This window comes from Mesoplodon densirostris, chromosome 16 (genome assembly GCF_025265405.1).
Source record: "Mesoplodon densirostris isolate mMesDen1 chromosome 16, mMesDen1 primary haplotype, whole genome shotgun sequence".
Taxonomy (NCBI): domain Eukaryota; kingdom Metazoa; phylum Chordata; class Mammalia; order Artiodactyla; family Ziphiidae; genus Mesoplodon; species Mesoplodon densirostris.
In genome coordinates, this window is record NC_082676.1 from 76,287,750 (window position 1) to 76,310,164 (window position 22,415).

Sequence of the window (22,415 nt, forward strand, 5' to 3'; positions counted from 1 at the left end):
GGGGTGAGTAACTGCAGGGGTCACTCTCCTGTGATGATTCCTTCTGCCCTGAAAACACCAGCCTTTGCTTTTTTGAAGTAACAACTAGGCTATATGAGCTTAAGGCTGCTCCAACTGAAAGGAAGTAGCTTAAGTGAAACACTGCAGTAAAAGAAGAAAGATGGTACGTATAAGTTGTGGATGTCAATTTTTACTGTTTTTTTTTTAATTTTGGAGGTGGCTGTGTGTGGGAGGGTGGAATGGAGGTGGGGGGCATGGTGGGCATGGGGCACGCCAAATACTAACCCCATTTATACAGTGGAAAATGGTTTTCAGAAGTTTGCAGATTTGGTTGGATCATAGAAATGGATCATAGATAATAAATCTGGCTTTGGGTTTGGCCTTATCCACTCCTTTGGGACAAAGCTTACCTTGCCCAAATCTTCCGAATTTAGGCAAGTGAGAGAATTTGGGGTCAGTGTAATGTTTTTCTTCCACAGTCTCTCTGGCAGTGGGAAGGTGGAGAAGGCATATTGAAAATGGAAGAAGAGGTTTCCAAAAGTAATGGGCACCAAGAGAGTTGTGAGAGGCCAAGTCTGTTGTCCTCACTGGTTTAATAGTGCAGAAATATTAGAACTTTAACAAAGGTTAATCACCTGTCCTCTCAGTGAGCGCTTTGGTTCCAGTCAACTTAACAGACACCACTGTAGGTGTTTTGATGAGAGGTTTTAGAATAGAGGTAACCTGCCCCCAAAGTTTCATTTCATAATTACCTTCTGTTTTTTTAAAAAAAAAATTTTATAACATGTTATTTCTTCTGTAACAGGTCTGTGTTTTTCTTAAACATCTTTGACAGTCATAGCGTAGGAAGGACTCACCAGATCTCAACTATTCATACTCATTTAATTAATATGCCCCTAAAACCTGCAGGATTGCATATCAAATCAATATCACTGGCATACTTAAAAATTGGATCTGACCTTTAAATGAATCGATTTATTTTGTAATACAACAATTTCTCGATCTGAGACCTGTGTCCTTCACGGATGAGGGTTTAACCAATAGCACCCCCTGACCATGGCTTACAAAGCTCCACACCATCCGGTCCCTCTTTCCCTTGTGTCTGAACACGTCTCCCACCCCCTCTCCCCGCCCACTCTGCTAGAGCCACACAAGCTAACTCCCCACGCTTGTTCCCACCCCAGGGTCTTTGAATTCGTTCTTCCTTCCTTCCACCTGTGAATTTCTACCTTCCTGGGCCCTCTCCTTCTTGGCTCCCTCATCCCCTTCATGGAAAGACAATCCTCAAGGACTACAAATGGCTTCACCCTTAGTTACTTTATAGTATGATATTTTCTTTTCTTCATCACATTTATTGCTACTGTAGCTGTGTTGTTTGCTTATTTAAATGATCACTGTCTATCTTCCCATGAGAATTCCAGCTCCCCAGGACAGAGACCTGGCATTTCCTGTTCACATGGACAACCCCTTCACCTAGCACAATGCCTGGCATGGAGTGAGCCTCCAATAAATATTAGTTGAATGAATGAGTGAAATTAATGTAAAATTTTCTGCATCCTGGGAGTTTTAAAGATACAGCTCTCAGAAGTGGCTCTGAGTTAAGAAGTTTTGGCAACCCTAGGTACATAGGAGGACATAAACTCTGAGAAAATAACAGTAACAATACCACCACTACCATCATTACCAACAATGACAACAGAAACAACATTAGGTTCTATTTACTGAGTACCTAAAAGCTTGTCTGAGGTGGTATCTTTTATCTTTTAGGTTTGGTAAGACTTTTGTAACCCTAGGAAGGTTTAAAAATAAGTATTGCTGTATAACCTGAGAAATTACAAAATATATATTAAAATAATGAGGAAAAGAAGCAAAACCACAATATCAATATTTTTGTAAGAGGTTAAGTGTTGGTATAACAACATATTTTACAGCCATTATGATGATTATGATGTTTTATGTGTCTTTACTGTTTTTGTTTGCATGCATTTACTTTTTTGCATTTATGGTTGAAGCAGCCAAGAAAACTTGATATATTCCACCTATGATGTTCTTGAAATATTTAGGAGATTTTGACTAATTAATGTTTAAATGTATAATTTGATCAATGGAATTAATTTAATAGTAGGTACTGGTATTCTTCTGAAATATTACTTAATAGATCCATAATTTTATCACATTATTAAACTAAGTACAAATAGTAGAATGTATTCTCCACACACCAAACCTCCTTAGACAGTTAGGATCTGGCCATTCAAGCTTGCAAGATAAATACCAGCACCCTCATTTTAGAGACAAGGAAACTTCTGTTCAAAGTAGCAGGTAGATGACTCATCTAAAGCTACGTAGTTTGTAGTTGGCATCTTGGACTTAGATGCCAGTGTGCCGACTCCTTGAGCCTCCTCTTCCCATTTCTAAATGCTTAGATGGGTGAACATCAGGGCATTGAATTTCATGCTGTAAGAAAGACGTTTCCACACTCAACATTATACTTTAGTGGAAACAGATCTTAAAGAAGGGGTATATCAAACCACATGGACTTAAGAGGGAAAGAAAATCACGAGGGATCCACGAGCTTTAAGAGGGGACCCAGTGGACAATATTGGGATGAAAATAAAAGGACAGAAGCCACTCAGCCCAGCTGAAGGTCAATGTGAGGCTCTCATGTTACAAGTCATGAAACAGGGATGGGAGCCAGAAAAGTCACTATGAGGCAGCTCTCGGAATTGCTGGAAGTTTCATTCAGTTAAAAGCCTGACAAATATCTGATACACAGTTTGAACTCCTTGATGACAACTCTCAGAAGGTGGAGATGGCCCTAAAAGAAATAGTCCCTCTAGACTGAATGCTGACCAATGAGGAGAAGCACATCAGTGATGCGGAAATGAGAAGGAACCTTGTGAGAAATTGTTACCTTGGGTCAAAGAGAGATCATGCCAGGAAATGTCATAGAGTTGCCCTGTATTTTAGGAAGGCAATTTTCAAAAACATTCTAGGAGAGTGTGAATCCCATGGAGATAGGGCTAAGAAAGGTGATGTGGCTCTGGAAACCTAAATCCTGAATGCAAAGTTGTGAATCACAAAAAGGGAGAAAAGATAGAGAATTACAGAGTAATTAAGATGGGTTCATTCTTCAATAAGACACTTCAACATAAACTATGACATGGGAGAAAAGAAAACAATGGTACAAGTCTTCAAGAATGGGGAGGCTGGACCTGAGGATTTACCTCTCCTGATTTTACTTGTTTGTGTGAGTAGAGTGGTTTTCAATGCAATGGTCAGGAGCAGATGAGGATGAGGGAAGCTCAGCTTCGGAAGATTATGAACTACCAGAGACCATGGAGAGGACACAGACCCAGGGAGAGCCAGTGTGTTTTGCTAGACTCTGTGACTCTTCAAACTTGAAAGGATAAAAAGAAGATTGTTAGAAAGGATTTGAAGGCTACATTAGAAAAGGGGATGGTAAGGATGGGGGCATTTTACTTTAGTATTTTTAAAATAATTTATTTAATTAATTTATTTATTTTTTAATAAACAAAAAAGTTTACTTTTTACATATTTCAAGATAAAATCTGAACTTCAAAAATTATCAATAAAAAATCTTAAAACTTCAGCTATTATTTTTAATCCAAAGAGTTTTTATGTAGGTTGAAGTTATTTTAAAATCAGCTCCCAAATCTTGCGTACAGATGCAGAATGTCTATATCTAGGAAGAGTTCTTTTTTTTTTTTTAACATCTTTATTGGAGTATATTTGCTTTACAATGTTGTGTTAGTTGCAAGTGTGCAGCAAAGCGATTCAGTTATACATACAGATATATATTCTTTTTCAGATTCTTTTCCCTTTATAGGTTATTACAAAATATTGAGTATAGTTGCCTGTGCTATACAGTAGGTCCTTGTTGTTTATTTTGTAAACAGTAGTGTGTATATGTTAATCCCAAACTCCTAATTTATCCCTACCTCCCCTTTCCCCTTTGGTAACCACAAGTTTCTTTTCTAGGTCTGTGGGTCTATTTCTGCTTTGTAAATAAGTTCACTTCTATCATTTTTTTAGATTCCATATATAAGTGATGTCATATGATATTTGCCTTTCTCTGTCTGACTTGCTTCACTTAGTATGATAATCTCTAGGTCCATCTATGTTGCTGAAAATGGCATTATTTCATTCTTTTTATGGCTGAGTAGTATTCCATTATATCTATGTACCATATCTTCTTCACCCATTAATCTGTTGATGGACATTTAGGTTATTTCCATGTCTTGGCTATTGTAAATAGTGCTGCAGTGAACACTGGGGTGCATGTATCTTTTTGAATTATGGTTTTCTCTGGATATATGCCCAGAAGTAGGATTATTATGGTAGCTCTATTTTTAGTTTTTTAAGGAATCTACATATTGGCTGTATTAATTTACATTCCCACCAACAGTGTAGGACAGTTCCTTTTTCTAGGACGGAGGCATTTTAAATGACTTCAAAACCAGAGAAGTCATGTTCTTGGAGAAATTACATTCTATGACACTAAAAGGGATGGAATATTGCATTCAATAATCTGTGAGATGGCTGTTTATCCCAGAAGATTACTAGCCAACTGGAGAAAACTACTCTCTATTTTCAATTAAACCACAGCAACAAAAAGAATAAGAGGAAAAGAAAACACCAAAAAACCCCGGGTAGTATGTGAGGAGCGAGTTGTAGAAGCCACAGATAATCAAATTTGATGTCAGCCCTAAGACAATGGTTCTCCAACTTTTTGGTCTCAAGAACCTCTTATAATTATTGAGGACAACAAAATACTTTGGTTTATGTTTTATCTATCAATATTTACTGCATTTGAAACAAACTGAGAAACACAAGAATACAAAGCACAAGATCCATTAGGTACCAGACCAATGACATTAACACACGCCATGTAGATTTTAGGAAACTCTACTGTACACTTGGGAGAGAATGAGAATGAAAACGGTAAATGATGCTTTAGTATTATAATGAAAATAGTTTTTATCTTCCACTCCCTGAGACAGTCTGAGGAACCCTCAGGGGTTCTGGACCAAACTTTGAGAACTGCTGCAAAAAAATGTTTCACCATGTGCCCAAGGGGACAAGAACAAAGATATTCATGACAACATTATTTATAAATAGCAAATATTTGGCAATATCCCTTAACTGAGAAACGGAGAAGCTGTAAACAGTTACAATTTTTAAATAAATTCATATTGATGTGCAGAAAATGAGTTTATCTTAAAACAATGTTAAGTAAAAAGCAAGTTAGAGCATATTATATACAGTATGGCATCATTTAATAAAATTGAAATATGCCAAATAACACTATTATTTCTATGGTTTTACTTGAAAATGAAAAACAAATCTGAAGCAATATTAAGATATGCTATTTGTTCACTTTAAAGAGAAGCTATAAAGGCTTTTTTAAACGGCCATTTATTCTTTTATATTATTTAATTTTTTTTTTTTTTTTTGTGGTATGCGGGCCCCTCACTGTTGTGGCCTCTCCCGTTGCGGAGCACAGGCTCCAGACGTGCAGGCTCAGTGGCCATGGCTCATGGGCCCAGCTGCTCTGCGGCATGTGGGATCTTCCCGGACCAGGGCACGAACCTGTGTCCCCTTCATCGGCAGGTGGACTCTCAACCACTGCACCACCAGGGAAGCCCTATTCTTGTTTTTAATTTATGTTATTAATTAATGTATTTACTTATTTTTGGCAGGGGCTACTCTTCATTGCGGTGCAAGGGCTTCTCATTGCAGTGGCTTCTCTTGTTGTGGAGCATGAGCTCTAGGCATGCGGGCTTCAGTATTTGTGGCACGCAGGCTCAGTAGCTGTGGCTTGCAGGCTCTAGAGCGCAGACTCAGCAGTTGTGGCTCGCGAGCTCTAGAGCACTGGCTCAGTAGTTGTGGAGCATGGGCTTAATTGCCCTACGGCATGTGAGATCTTCCCAGACCAGGGCTCAAACCAGTGTCCTCTGCATTGGCAGGCAGATTCTTAACCACTGTGCCACCAGGGAAGTCTCCATTTATTCTATTTTTATTTTTTATTGGAGTATAGTTGATTTACAATGTTGTGATATAAAGGCTTTTTAACATTATCCTCTTTACATTTTTTTAGCATTTTTAAATGATTTCTAGGCTGTTACAAAGGGTGATCACTAAGCTCAAGCTTCAGTCCACCTAAAACAGTGGTTCTTAAAGTTGTCCTCCACCCATTAGTAGTGCCACCACAATCTGAGAGCATGTTAGATGTGTAAACCATGGGGCACACCCAGAACTACTGAAGCAGAATCTCTAGGGTGGGGCCCAGGAATCTTGGTTTTAATAAGCTCCTCAGGAGATTCTGCTGAAAGCCCAAGTTTGAGAACCACTGGGCAAGAACAAACATGACCATTCAACCTGTTCTTTATGTAAATGTATCTAATTCAGCAGGAAGTTTGGTAATATTGCTTATGACATTCTTGTGGACAAAATGATGTTACGTATAGAAAGGAGTTTCTCAAAGATATTTGCCAAATGTTTTATGTTTTAAAAAGCACTCCCCACACCACCCTCACCTTGCCTACACACCTTTGGCTTGGGTACCTGAAGTTTAACTTTTGACACAAATCAGAGCTAACCTGTGGCTCCTGGTTTCTGAGATTTTGGAAATGTTGGCCAGTGTAAACGTGTATTGATACATTATGTGGATAAATTCTTTTGTAATTAGCTAAATCAAGGTTTTCAAAGCATGGTCCCCAGACCAGCAGCAACAGCATCACCTGGAAACTTAATAGAAGTGCAAATTCTTAGGCTCCATCCCAGCCCTGTTCAATCAGAGACTGGAAATGGGCCCAGCAATCTGTGTTTATCAAGGCTTCCAGGTGATTCTGTTGGACTATAGTTTGAGAGACACTGACCTAAATGATTCTACATGGAAGAGCATGTCCTGGTGATTGTGACATGTACATTAAAGAGGTTTGAACAGGAACAGCTCTTTAACCAATCAGAGAAGAGAGTATTGGTTGCAATGGTGAATTTCCATTCAGAACCAGCTGGCCTGAAGCTTACTGACCAACACTGAAGGACCAGCACTTTGCCACCACCTAAGACATTGTACACCTCTTCCAGCACTGGTTTTATGTCATGATCTTTTTTCTCGTTTTCCTTTGTCTGCTTCAAAGGACAAATTGACCAAATTAGAATTGTCAGTTCTACTTAACTTAAAAAACTTTGCCAAAATGGCTTTAAATCTGCACAACTCTACCTATTCATCCCTTTCTATCAATTCATTCATGGCTTCGTATTTCAAAGACTGTTCCAACTTCTGCAATATATATTGCATGATTTATAATTTGTCCTTCTCAAGTCACTTGCAAGATTTCTACAGAGAAGTCATTTCCAAAGAGTGAGATCAACCAAACCTCATGGCATACTTTGGCCCCTGCAACCTTTTATTTTCGTTATTCCAAGAGGCTGGTAGAGTCAGTAGGATTCTCTTGGACCCCGATTCAATATGTGCTGACAGCACCAACTGCATTCATGGGATTTAGAGAAAGAAAGGCTCCATCTAAAGGAGTTTGGTGAGAGTATGAAATATGGATTTCTTGGGGGTCCTTCAGTTAGAAAGTATTTAATTAGCTCCACTCTTTCTGGGGAAAATTCAACCTAGCTGACTCCTGTTTTGTCACTCCTTGTCTGTTTTTATTTTTTTCTCGCAGGTAAAAATGTGCCTGAAATGTGCAGAAATCCAGGACTGTATGCATAATCGAGATGTATTTTCCAGTCATCTTTCTGTTAACATTTAAGTGTCTAAAACAAACATTCACATTTAATACAGACTGGATACTCACACATTTGGCATCAGGGCTAGGAAGCCCATGACGTGAGTGAGAGAATCACTGGGCTCAGGAGCTCAGCAGTTAGGAAATCTTGCTCCAATCAGTGAGGCTCATAAATTAAGTCTGAGAGGATAATGAGCCAGCCCATCCAGGAGATAGAAGAAATGAGTTAGAAGGTTCTCTTAAGTCCTACATCCACTGACCTTGGTGGATTATCACTGAGATGGGAGATTCCTACTTCACTGCCAGCCAGGACCTTCTAGGACCTGAACAAGTGAAAAACCATAGAGAAATAAATGGTACTCTGTCCTGACCCTGTAATAACCACACTCCCTGATAAGAAAGCACATTGTGGGCCTTTAACTACTTTCTTCCAGAATGTTCCTCATCAAATGATTATACTCGAGGGTAAAAAAATAGCTCTTGTTTCATTTGGGCAGTTTTCCTTTACCATGTTGATCAATAGCAGATAACTTTTCTGGGCACACTGTGTCTTCTGTTTTCTGGGTTTTATAAAAACTTGGAATATGTGAAAAATAATGAAACTAAAAAAGTAAATTCTTTTCAATCTCAACGTTTTAGATAAGGTCCAGCCTATTATTTAGTCATTAGTGAGGCATTAGTCTCTATTTCGGAAGAAAATCATGTTCAGTAGTAAGATACTGCCTAATATTAACCAGTTGAGTTGGTTAATTGGTCAGTTTCTATTAAATATCAATCAATACCTGCTTAGAATAAGAAGTTCCTTTTTGTCCCTAAAGTTTTATCTTCACAAATATCTATCTCCTTAGTATTTTACATTTTAGCTGGCTTGAAAACTTTCAAAATCTTATCAGAACATCAAATTCACAAGATGCAGGATTAGAACACTCTGTATCGATCTTTGAGCAGAAGAGACCCACATATTCAATACTAGAATAGAATGACCAAGACCATGAATAAATGATGGGATCACAATTACAACTTACTCAGCTCAGGTGGTCTCTCATAAGAATTTCTTGTAATTTACCAGATGGGTTCCTTCTTTACTCCCTTTAAAAATGCATCCACTGTTGTTTTATGTATCATTTAAACTCAGTGTATTCAATATGAGTGTTAATACAGAATAAGGTGTTTTATGTAGCTCAGATGCCTACTAATATAAATCTAATCTATTGGATAACATGATGTAGCTCAGATGCCTACTAATATAAATCTAATCTATTGGATAACATGATGATAAGCTTCAATGGTGTTTAACTCCCATAGGGAGCTTTTGGGAAATGACTCAGGGAATTCTTCTCATTCTGAGTGCAGAAGGAAACTGCAAAGGCTGGACTTTCTTTGTAGTCTCTTGACATATCTGAAATGTATTGGGTCTGAGTTCCACTTTAATGCAATTATTTTGATGAACATTCCTTTTAAAAATCTACTAGCCATTTCTTAAGGTAAATTATAGCCTATTTTAGGACTCAAATGCTTCATCTTTTATTTGAAATAGCTCTTAGACTATTAAGACTATATACATATAATTTATATTTATATATACTTATAAATATATATTTGATTTTATATATAAAGTATATACACATATGCATGTATGTGTGTACACATATGTAAATCATTTATTATTGTTAAAACAGTTATTACTATTTATATAAAAGCTTAGACATTCTGAGGGCAAATGCAAAACGGCACAAAGCTGCCTAACATAGTGTCTACTCGGAGGTTATTGCCAATATTTACCAGTGTGGGTGGATAATATTCTTTAGTAAAAAGAACAAACACCATTAAAAGTAGAAATAAAAATTTCCTATTTTGTGACTGTATTGTATGAGTCTGATTAAAAAAAAAAAAAAACTCCCATCTGAAAGCTGAGCTTCCTTTTTATGTGTTGCAATTTACATGAAAATTAAGTGGTGAACATTATACTCATTGAAGATGATTGTGGATAATCTGTGGATATTTAAAAACAAATACATGATTTACACATTTGATAGCTCGCCCGTAAAGATGGCGCACTGCATCAAATGAGAGAGCATGCTTTTTAAGCCAACGTAAAGACAGAATCCTCACCATACCTTCATGGGCGCCAGCTGGATGGGAGTGATGCACGAAGGGTCTACCATGGGCTTCGGCCTGTTGGCCGTGTCTGCTAACAGGCTGTGCCACTGCTGGGGAAGGCCGGTAAATTTCTGTTCTTGTGGATCAAACCCAGTATGAACCCTGTGTTCAAAGTTGGATGGGCCAGATATTTCAATCTTTTTCTTTTTCTTTCCAAACATGGTGGAAAACCTGAGAAATGCAAACAGAAACAGGGAGCAGTTTATATGTCGCCAGCAGAAGACCATAGGAAAATTAGTAATTCATTCAGAGTTCTATCTTTTCAATTCTTCCTCTAGATAGCAGCAGCAAAAGATAGAATTTGTATTTTTAGGGTGTGTAGATTTGATAACTTCATTCAAAACGTTTTGTTCTCTCCTTGCACTTGCCATATATAGTTTCCTGACCCACAGAGTTTGGATTTGGCCATGTGACTCTCTTTGACTAATGGACTGTGCGTGGAAGAGAACGTCCTTCACTTCAGGGTGGAGGTTTCTGAAGGTATTGTATGTTTCCACTTCCCTCTTATGCTCCTGCTACTTGGCATGAAGATACCTCTAGTGGGCAGTACACCCTCAACCAAGATTCTGGAAGGAGAGATGCATGAAGCAGACACAAATCTGACCTCCAGTTTGGAGCCAAGCCCACCTGAGCCACAGCTGAGTTAGAAGTATGATATAAATGTCTGTCATGAAGCCACTAAGATTGTATACTTGTTTGTTACATGATATCACCAAAGCAAAAGCTGACTAGCACACAGGGAGAAGCATCTCAAAGTGTGGTGTGCACTTAAAATCTAAAACATTTGTGTGGAAAAATATGCGTAAATATGAAAAATGCAGTCAGTAATTCTATTTGCCACATAAAGTTATTATAAGGATCAAACAAGTAAACATTTGTAAAACACCTTGTAAAGTACCTGGCACAAAGTCAGTGCTGCAAGTATTAAAAATACCTCTGGATGAATATACCAGAAACTTGACTGGCTTTGCCTGCAGAGAAGGGAGCCAGGGGGACAAGGCAGGGAGGAAGAGCCACTTTTCACGGAATATTTAGAATTTTGTACAATGTATTTTATTTATTTGAAACAATGTAGTTTACCTAGTTAAAACACCCTGTGACAGGGATACCTCTAGAAAATAATGTAAAATAGTTACTTTATGCTTTACGTTTATTGAAAACACGTAAGGTAACCTGGGTTTGAATCCCACTTCTTCACCATAATCTTGGGTAACTGATTTTCTCATTCTGAATTTTCTGTGAACATGACAATCATGATCATTTGGGGAATCCTGACACTCCTGCTGCAGGTTTTATAAAAGATGGTGCTTTGACTTCAAGGTTGCTTTGTTGGGAAAGCCTTATCTCAGCCCTCAGACTTGAGTAGGTGGGTTCTATATACACTTGTACAGCTCTGTACATAGTTTTCACTGCACTTATCCACTTGCTATCAATTAATTGGGTGTAACGGTATGCCCAGTGTCTGTCTTCCCTTCTAGAATATAAGATCCATAAGGGTAGGGATGCTGCCTCCTTGTTTATTATTGTTTGCCAGCACCTGGCATATGGTAGGGCTCAAGAAATATTTGCTGACAGACTAAAATCACCCAGAACAAAACATTCAGGAAAGAGCACCTGGGGTCAGAACTCCATAGATGTTAACATCTTCTTTTCCTCTTTCCCTCCTTCCTCTCTCCCTCCCTCCCCTTCATCCTCCTGTTTTCTCTTTTAACCATTTATCCCTGCTTGGCCAGCAAGGGCTTCCTCCTAGTTTTCTAAAGCTCCTAGTCCATCCTCTAGTGATGCTAGCCTGGGCTGCTATAACAAAACACCAGAGACCAAGAGGTTTACAAACAACATAAATTTATTTCTCACAGTTCTGGAGGCTGGAAGTCCAAGATCAAGGTGCTGGCAGATTCTGTGCCTGGTGAGCACCTGCTTTCTGGATGGCTGCCTTTTTGCTGTAACTTCACATGTTGGAAGGGACAAGGGAGCTCTTTCTGGTCTCTTCTTATAAGGGCACTAATCCCATTCACGGGGTTGCACCTTCATGAACTGATCATCTCCCAAAGGCCCCACTTCCTATTGCCATCACCTTGGGGATTAGTATTTCAACATATGAATTTTGGAGGGACACATTCAGACCACAGCACTGCAGATATATTCTCCTGACAGGGATGAGACTCTTCACACCATTAACTCCCCAGAATTTATTAAAACCCATTTTCCCATCCATCCTGGTTGTTATTTCAGACTAATTTAGAAAACTCACATACGGTGATAATGAAAAACTAATGAAGGATGATAAGGGCTCAAAACTACCTTGAGGTGTGTTATCTCTCTTGGAAAAACATAATTATAATTTTTAAAAAATTCTTTAAGTACCTTACTATAATTAGGTTAATAAATATGTCAATTGATTTTAAACATTTGAGAACATCTCAGCCAGAGTATAAAGAAGTAAAGAAGCCCAGCCGTAGTAGACTGTCACAGGAATGGCCCCTGGTGTTTCATGCCTCCCAGTGTCCAAGCCCTTGGGTGGGTGTCTCCCGCACTGACTCTGGACCAGGATATGTAATCTACAAAGGGACAGTAGAAACCCTGACACAAGCACGAAATGTGCTTGCCCACTGGGGCTTGCCTCCACGTTGCTCTTGGAACCGGCAGCCAGCATGAGAACAAGTCCAGGCCATCTTGTTAGGGAATGACAGATCATGCAGCCCAGTCACACATCAGCCTAGGCAACAACCAGCCCTGGAAATGGAGCTGCCTAGCTGACCAGCAGCTGTCCACTAGCGATCCCAGTCAAAGCCAGCAGAAAAAACCCCAGCTGAGCTGGACCCAAAGTGCCAACCTGTAGAATCAGGACACAAATAAAATGACTATTGCTTTAAGCCATTACATTTTGGAGTAGATTGTTGCACAGAAAAAGCTAACTGATGATCATCCCATACCTTGCATCTTCAGATGCCCATCATTTTTCTCTATTTTAGCTACTTCAAAGTCTCAAGTAACAATGCCCAATCTGGGTAACTATATTAAATGTTATACAATTGTGTCCACTCAGAGGAGTCTTCATTGTGATCTTGTCGTCTGGTTTGTCAAGGGCCTAGAAGGTTTTCAGTGGACAGGAAATTATGCCAAATAAGTAAGTGACTCTATACACCATATCTCAGTATTATTTTGTGAAAATAAAAAATATTTGAGGGACTTCCCTGGTGGTCCAATGGTGAAGACTCTGTGCTTCCATTGCAGGGGGTGCGGGTTCAATCCCTGGTTGGGGAACTAAGATCCCACATGCAGTGCAGAGCAGCCAAAAAAATTTTTTTGAAAATATAATCTGGTCATGCATTGGCTGAGTCCACTTGACATTTTAATAAACTTTATGATCAATTTTTTAAAACAAGGGGGCAATTGTTTGAAAAAAATCATTTGAGAAGAGTTCTTTTGCATGTATTCATACCTGAATAAGCACTGAGAATGTTGGATCAAATATTTTTAGAACCAGAATAGAAATGTCTTATTATTCCCTTCCTGACTGTGAATTTCTCAGTGGTTGCTATGCCATTCAAGTGATAATATAAAAAAAAAATATCAATCAACTAATACCATTCTTGTTTTAAAATAAGACAGTTGTGGAGAGGAAACCCACAGCTGAATTAATTTGCCTACATTTCCTTGTGTGACACTATACAACTGTAATTTAAATGGTAATATATATACAGTTCCAGCTGTCTAATAAGTTTGAGTTAAAAAGGAAGCAACTTAAAAAGAAAATGAAGAAGTTCTAAATCCTAAAGTCATGTTCCTGTGAAGCTCACACTTGACAAAAAGCAGAGGGGGAATCTCCATGATGTATAGTGATGTTCCATGAGTAACGGCCATTCCTCTGACAGCAATGAGGAATCTCACACTCAGGTGAAAGACACATGGTAGGGAACCCTCCTCAAATCCAGACGTGTTTGGTAAATGGTTTCTTCTCTTTGATGAGCCCACGCTTAGTCTGTAACTGGCAAAGAGCTAAATGTTCAAGGTGCTTGATCTCACTTAAAACTCACAATAACCTTATGGTGGTGGTCCCCAAGACCACCCCTAGGTTTGATTTGTTAGGAGAACTCACAGGACTCAGCATAGAGTTATACTCACGGCTGTGATTTATTACAGAAAAAGGATACAAAGCAAAATCAGCAAAGGGAAAAGGCACAAGGGCCAAGTCTAGAGGGACCCAGGCGTAAGCTTCCAGGGGTCATCTCCCAGTGGATTCACACAGGATGTGACCAATTCCTCTAGCACTAAATTGTGACAACATATGTGAAATGCTGTCTACCACAGAAGCTTGTGAAAGTCTCAGTCCCTGAGGATTTTATTCAGTACCTATCACATAGACACCTCTGCCTGGTCTGTGCCAAAACTTCAGATTCCAGAAGGAAACATGGGTTCAGCTTAAACCTTTTTTTTTTTTTTTTTTTTTTTTTTGCAGTACATGGGCCTCTCACTGCTGTGGCCTCTCCTGTTGCAGAGCACAGGCTCCGGACGCGCAGGCTCAGCGGCCATGGCTCACGGGCCCAGCCGCTCCGCGGCATGTGGGATCTTCCCAGACCGAGACACGAACCCATGTCCCCTGCATCGGCAGGCGGACTCTCAACCACTGCACCACCAGGGAAGCCCTAGACTATATTGTTTGAATGAACAGTTTAGTCACAGTGAGCCATTCTTACCAGGGAATAGTGGGAACCCTCCTAAAATCCAAGTTCCCAGATGCCAGCCAAGGGCCAAACTTGCAAATAGGTTTCTCTAAGAAATGCAGCCTCAGACCTGCTATGTTAACTCCTTTGGCACAAGAGGTGTTACTATCATACCTACATTTTACAGAAGGAAAAACAGGAGCTCAGAGGTAATAAACTGGCAAAGCTGGAGACTCAGGATCTCAAAGTATGTAATTTCAGTCACTGGGCAGATCGTATGATAAAGCTAAATTCTATCTACCATAATAGAAAATAAAAGGATGGAGATGCCTAGTATTGATAAAACTGCATACACGTATTTTTGGTTAGAGGTAAAAAACTGAAAAAGAAAATTGCCAAAAACCAAAGGAATGTCATGGTGGCCTCTGGGGAAACAGAACTTGGAGCTATCATAGGGTGAATCAGGAAACCATTGGATTTTTAAACTTTTTTTGGTAAACCATGTGTGGTATATTTATTTTCTACAATGTTTTAAAATCAACTCAAAAGAAACACTTGTTAAGGGGGAGTTCCCTGGTGGCCTACTGGTTAAGATTTTGGGCTTTCACTGTCATGGCCTGGGTTCAATTACTGGTTGGGGAACTGAGATCCTGGCAGCCACACAGTGCTGCCAACAAGAACAAAAGCAGATTTAAAAAAAAAAAAACTTGTTAAAGTTAGCATGTATCAGAATATACTGAAATAAAACTTAAAACATTCATCCTTTGGGTTAACATTCAGAAGAAAAGATTGATTTACATGAACCTAATCCTTTGGTAGCCATATCCACTGAAAGTGGCATGTAGCTTAGGAAAGAAATATTTCCTTTGATTGTTGAATTGCACATTTACAACTGGATGAGCAGGTAGAGACATTTCAAGAAACCACATAAAACAGATAGACATAAACTAAAGTCCCCTATTTCTAGCCTCTCTAAAATGTCTCTTAGCTCATAGGTCCTCAGCTTATGAAATAAGCATTGTACTAGTCAGAGTTCTCCTGAGAAAGAGAACCAATAGGATTTATATATTATAGATGTATATAAGAGGGAATTTATTATAGGAATTGGCTAATGTGGTTATGTTGGCCAAGATGCCCCATGATCTGCTGTCTGCAAGCTGGTGAACCAGGAAAGCTATCGGTGTAATTCAGTCCATGTCCATAGCCTGGAGAATCAGGAGCTGGTCCCAGTCTGAGTCTGAAAACACAAGAACCAGGAGGGCAAAGGTCCAAGGGCAGGAGAAGATGGAAGTTTCAGCTCAAGCAGGAAGAGAGTAAACTCACCCTTCCTTTGTCTTTTTGCTCATTTGGGCCCTCAAGAAATTGGGCGATGCTCGCCCACATTGGGGAGGGTCGTCTGCCTTATTCAGTTCACCAATTTGAATGCTAATCTCTTCCAGAAACATACCCAGAAATAATATATACCAACTATCTGGACATCCCTTGGCCCAGTCAAACTGACACATAATATTAACCATCACAAGCATGTATGGGAGAGCTTATAAGAACATTCTTCTTGTTTATGCAGAAAATGAAGTAACCTTGCAGGTAAATTTTAAAACTATACTTGACTGCAAGCATGCCTACTGGCCTAGGAAATACATGACTACTGGCCACTAACACTTTTTATTCTCCTGAATATTTCTGTCTCAAAAAGTCTGTTGCAGGGGACTTCCCTAGTGGTCCAGTGATAAAGAATCCACCTTACAATGCAGGGGATGCAGGTTCAATCCCTGGTCAGGGAACTAAGATCCCACATGCCACGGAGCAACTAAGCCCACGTGCCACAACTACTGAGCTTGCACGTCTCAACTAGAGAGCCCACGTGCAGCCAACTACAGAGCCCACGCACCCTGGAGCCTGTGCACCACAACTAGAGAGAGAAAACCCACATGCCACAACTAGAGAGAAGCCCGCGCACCACAACAAAGAGCCCGCACGAAAGATCTCGCATGCCTCAACAAAGATCAGGCGTGCTGCAACTAAGACCCGGCACAGCCAAAAATAAATAAAACAAATAAACAAATAATGAATAAATCTGTTTTTAAAAAGTCTGTTTCAGGACTACAAATTCTATTTTCAACTTTCTTGCTCAAAGTATAATTTGTTTTATATATATATATATATATATATATGCCTGATAATTTTATATATTTTTTTACTTCTTTTCCCATTCTTTATTAATATGTACAGTTGGAATAATCAGTAAGAATAGTGTTATACTGATAGAATACCTCTAATTTTCAAAATGTTGACATGCTCATAAAGGGCTTTGTATGGAGTTCAGGCCAGAGTATAAAAATTCACAAGGTATTATTTTGCTACTGTATTCAAAATTATTAAAAAAATATTTGAGACACAGGCAACAGTGTGGATGAACCTCAAAGATATTACACCAAGTGAAATAAGCCACACCCAGAAGGACAAATATGGCCTGATTCTACTTATACGAGGTACCTAAAGTAGTCAAATTCATAGGGACATGGAGTAGAATGGTGTTGCCAGGGGCTGGGAAGAGGGGAGAATGGGGACTTATTGTTTAATGGGTATAGAGTTTCAGTTTGGGAAGGTGAAAAGGTTCTGAAGATGGATGGTGGTGATGGTTGCACAACAGTGTGCATGGACTGAAGGCCACTGAACTGTACATTTAAGGATGGTTAAAATGGTTAATTTTATATTATGTATATTTTACAATAATAATAATAAATAATGGTATGGACATGTCCCAGGAGCTTTGGCCTGTACGGGGGAAAGTAGTTAGCAGAGAGGGAACACATTGAAGATGGGGTGTGGCAGAGAGGTAAGCTGAGCTGGGGCCAATCTATTAGATAATCTTTTTGTTCTTATCCTCTCTCCCCATCAAAACTGTATTGGTCTAACCTTTGGCACTGACAACTGCTTAGTCTGTGCTTGCAGGCCCTACAGCTGAAGTGAGGACTCAGTGTAACTACTGTACTATTAAGGTTTTCAACTAGACAGACAGCTGGCTGCTTAGAGGAAGACCACAGAATTAAACGATGGTACCTTTAACATACATCTCAGGGGTGATTCCTTTCTCATTGACCCCCTCATGAAAAGATTTTTCTTTTCTTAACCTCAGATCCCTTTTGAGGAACTTGGTAAATGCAGTAATGGATATTTAAGTACTTCTGAAATACCTACCTGTGCTCAGATAATTTAGGGTTAATGACCTGCCTATCGTTGGTTGAAGAAAGATGGCTATTTGAGAAACTCCTCTGCAGAGAGGATGAGAGCAGCCACACCATGCCCTTGTCGAGATGCCATTGCTCTGATACGCATTTGGCACAGCCTCAGATTTGGGAACAAAGGATTCACCAGGCTTTTAGTTAAGTTGCTTTTAGGTAAAATATAACATGGATATAATTTGGGGTTCAGAGGAAAATATTAAAAACTTGGGATGGATCTATAATATCATCTAAAAATAAAGTTGTTTCCTAAGAAAAATTATTGTATCATGTCCAAAATGGTGTAAGTGATATGGTTTCCTTTCCTCGGATTCTTTTACTGCAGTGTGTCTCCTGGACATCACCCACGAGTGGGCAGCCACTGTTCCACCGGGTGCTTCCCATTCCAGAAGAACTGCTTCAAAGCATGTTGGGTCAACAAAAGGATTATTCTTTACTTGGTCCCCATTTGTACTCATACAGACACTCGTGATCCAGATGCACTCTGCTCTGCGTGCTCTTCTGATTTGCTCCCTAATCCAACTACACCTGCCTTCTCGACCTCCTTGGAAGCATCTGACTCTGGCTTCCAATTTTTATCCTTTGGATTTGAACTCAGCCTTCAAGCCTGACTCCTTGCTTCTTCTTTGTCCTTCTCTACTATAGGAATCTCTCGTATATCTCCTACTGATAAAGTTGTTTGGATCTAATGTATCTGCTGGCTTCTTCTCATCTAAGCTTTCTGATTCTGTCTTCATTCTGGAATCTGTGACTGCAGTTGGATTTATCATATCCATTTATCCAACTCCACATTGTTTAGACCATCCACATTGCAAGATCACTCTAATCTAACTCAACTCTCCATTCTGGCTTCAATTCTTCCAACTCATATTTTTTGACACCCAACACCCAGGATGGACAAAAGGCATGCTTTGAGGAAAACATTTAAATCCTAATCATTTTCCACACTGTCCAGAGTGATAACATAATCTAAAATAGGAGCAAGAAGAAAATTATGCTTTGTAGAACAGCATCAACAGAGTATACACTCCCAAAAAATGCTGACAAAAATGTGTTAAATGTTATAGTCAAAAGCTATTATTTCACTATGGTCTCATCCTATACCACATGTTTCTTCTTCCTTATGCCAATAACCACACATATAGAGACATAGCCCAGACTCTTTTCCTAAGCTCCAGATTTATGCATCCAAATCTACTCTAGGATTCATCCCACTCTTGAAACCCAGCATCTGCAAAACCTAAGTCACAATCTTCCTACTTGTTCAACCTGTTCCTTCTCTAGATATCCCAATCCTAGTATATATACAGTACCATGTTGTATGGAATTGTTGAAGACAATTCTGGGAATCCATTGTGACCTTCCCTTCTCTCCCATCCTGCACATCTAATCACCATCAGTTCCTGTCCATTCTACTCCCCAAATGTCCACTACATCTGCACATCTCTCAAAATTCCCAATATTAGTTTTCTACTGCTGCTCTAACAATTACCTCTAACTTAGGTAAATTCATTATCCTAGAATTCTGGAGGTCAAAAGTATGAAATGGGTCTCACCAGGTGAAAATCAAGGTGTCAGCAGAGCTGTGTCCCTTTCTGGAGGCTCTAAGGGGGAAGTTATTTCCTTGCCTTTTCCAGCTTCTGGAGGCCACCTGTGTTCCTTGACTCTTAAAACCTTCCTCCATATTCAAAGCCAGCAATAGTACATTTTTTTTCTGACTGTTCTTCCTCGTACATGGCTCTGCCCAACTCTCTCTTCTGCCTTGCTCTTCCACTTTTAAGGACACTTGTGATTGCATTGGGCCCTTCTGAATAATCTCCCTATTTATTTACTTGCCCCCTTCCAAGCAGCCCTCCACCTTGCAGGCAGACCAAGTTTCTAAAATGTAAATCTGATCGCCTCATGCTCTCTCTTTCTTAAGACTTTTCTATGACTTCTCATTGACCTTAAAAACAAAACCAAACTCATCGGGCTCCCTAGGTCTACCCCTTGCATAGCTCTCTAACTGCCTACATCCCTCTCCCCTTCATTAAGCCTTATTATCCTTAGTCACCTCCATTAACTTAAAGGCCCCTGACCCTCCAACATCTGCCTTCCCCTGCCCCAGTCCCCCACATCACCCTAAGTCTTCTTTCCTGTCATTCTTGAACCCCAGAATCCCTTTCTTCTTATGTTCTCCATAGCTCCTTATATAACTATTGTGCTTATTCCAAATTACAGAAGTAATGCATTAGTAATATACAACTTGGTGTGGACCATTCAAACAATAAAGAAGCATACAGAATAAAAGCTAAAAGTCAACTGCCGTACACTTTCCCACTACAAAATCCCAAACATGGACCTTTTGTTGTTTGTTTCTGCCATCCCTGCATACAACCTGAATTTTCATACATAGACATGACCACACTGTTGTGGGATTTGCTTTTTGTGTCATTTAACATAATTTGGCCGTTATGTTTAAAAAAAAAAAAAGCAAACCTTGGCTATCTTTCCATAGTAGTACACATATCAGTACTTGTCTTTAAGACATCATAGCATTTTATAAAGTGGAATGTATTATAATTCATCTATTGATTCATATTTAAGAGGGGTTTTTTTGGTTCTTAAAAACAACATTCTGGTGAGACTCCTGGTGTATGTACATTCTGCATAAATATGAGCAGTTCTACAGCAAAGAGCATCAGATATGGAAATGATGGAACTAAAGGCATATGTATCCATTTGCCAGGGCTCCCATAGAAAGTACCACAAACTGCGTGGCTTAAACAACAGGAATTAATCTTCTCACAGTTCTGAAGGGTGGATATCTGAGATCAAGGTGTCTGTAGGGTTAATTTCTTCTGATGCCTTTCTCCTTGGCTTGTAGATAGCCGTCTTCTCCTTGTGTCTTCATGTGGTCTCCCCTCTGTACCCATCTGTGTCATAAGTTCCTCTTCTTATAAGGATGCCAGTCATATGGATTAAGGCCCACACTAATGCTCTAATTTTAACTTAATTATCTTTTTATAGACTCCATCTTCAAACACAGTTACACAGGTATTGGCAGTTAGAACCTCAACATATGAATTTGGCATGTGGGAGGATGGGGGATACAGACAATTCAGCCTATAACATCAAGTATGTTTAAAATTTTTAAGATGCTGGCAAGGTGGTTTTCAGAAAGCCTAGCTTATTTTCCTCTCCTACCAACATTGTTAGAAAGCAAAGCTGGTCTTCCTTAATACCCCATAAACTCCTCCATCAGCTTATTTCCATCTTATCTGTGCCTGGGACATAGTAGGCGCTCAATAAATATTTGTTGAATGAATGGTCACTGGGACAAAATTATTTACCTCTCTAAATACAATTTGTAGTTTAACCACTGGCAGCCCAGAGGGTGAGACTGGCAGTGTGTGACAGGCATGCATCTGAATCTCTGTCTCAGGCTCTGCTTCTAAGGAACCCAACTTAAACATGCAGCTTCCATTGGCAGAGTGGGAAAGAGAACCCAGGTCTCTCAAACTTTTTCCTCATAAGTTTTTATCACTCCTTCAAAAATATTTCTAATCATTTAACTATAGACAAAGCAGGAATGGGGGAGGACAAGGCCTTATGGAGTAGAGGTGAGAGATTTTCTAGTGGGAGAGAAAGACACAAGTGTAGTGACATCTGGAGATTGAATCCTAGCTCTGACACTTATTGGGGCAAATTACTTAATCTCTTTGTGCCTAATTTTCTCATCAATAAATGCGCCTAGTAGAGTGGCATGGACATATATACACTACCAAACATAAAATAGATAGCTAGTGGGAAGCAGCCGCATAGCACCAGGAGATCAGCTCGGTGCTTTGTGACCACCTAGAGGGGTGGGAGAGGGAGGGTCGGAGGGAGGGACATGCAAGAGGGAAGAGATATGGGGACATATGTATATGTGTAACTGATTCACTTTGTTATAAAGCAGAAACTAACACACCATTGTAAAGCAATTATACTCTAATAAAGATGTTAAAAATAAAAAATAAAAAATAAAATATAAATGCACCTAGTAATTAGTATCTATGTCAAAAGGTTGTTGTGGATATTTAATGAGTTAATGTCTGCCAAGCACATAAAACACTGCCTGGCACAGAATGGGCATTCAATAACTGTTAGGTATTATGATTACAAAGGAAAGAAATAAAACATGACAGGGTATAAAAAGTTCTATGAAATTAACAAAATAAGATCATGTGATACAACTGTGCTATTTGATATAGTAACATATGAATACAGAGCCACAGAAATGGGGCTAGTCTAAACTGAGATTGAAGTATACATCACAACCCAAATTGTGAACACTTGGTATAAAAAAGAATGTAAAATATTTCATATACATGTGTGTGTGTGTGTGTGTACTTTTTACTTTGAGATATTATAGATATACAGGAGGTCGCATGTACACTTCCTCCAGTTTTTCCCCATACTTACATCTTACATGATCATAGTATGATATCAAAACCAGGAATTTGACATTGGTAGAGTGTGCACATTTGGTACTACACCATTTTATCTCATGTGTAGATTCATGTAACCTCCAGCATAATCAAGATGCAAAACTGTTTCAT

General features: G+C 39.2%; 1 protein-coding gene across 1 annotated transcript in view; it reads right to left on the reverse strand.

Moving 5' to 3' along the window:
- Positions 1-10,084, reverse strand: part of PAK5 (p21 (RAC1) activated kinase 5) — a 94,394-nt gene extending 84,310 nt beyond the window's left edge. The window contains exon 1 of the mRNA XM_060077941.1: positions 9,881-10,084. Coding sequence (XP_059933924.1) covers positions 9,881-10,084 — 204 coding nt within the window. The remainder of the gene's footprint in view (positions 1-9,880) is intronic.
- Between the last annotated feature and the right edge of the window lie 12,331 nt (positions 10,085-22,415).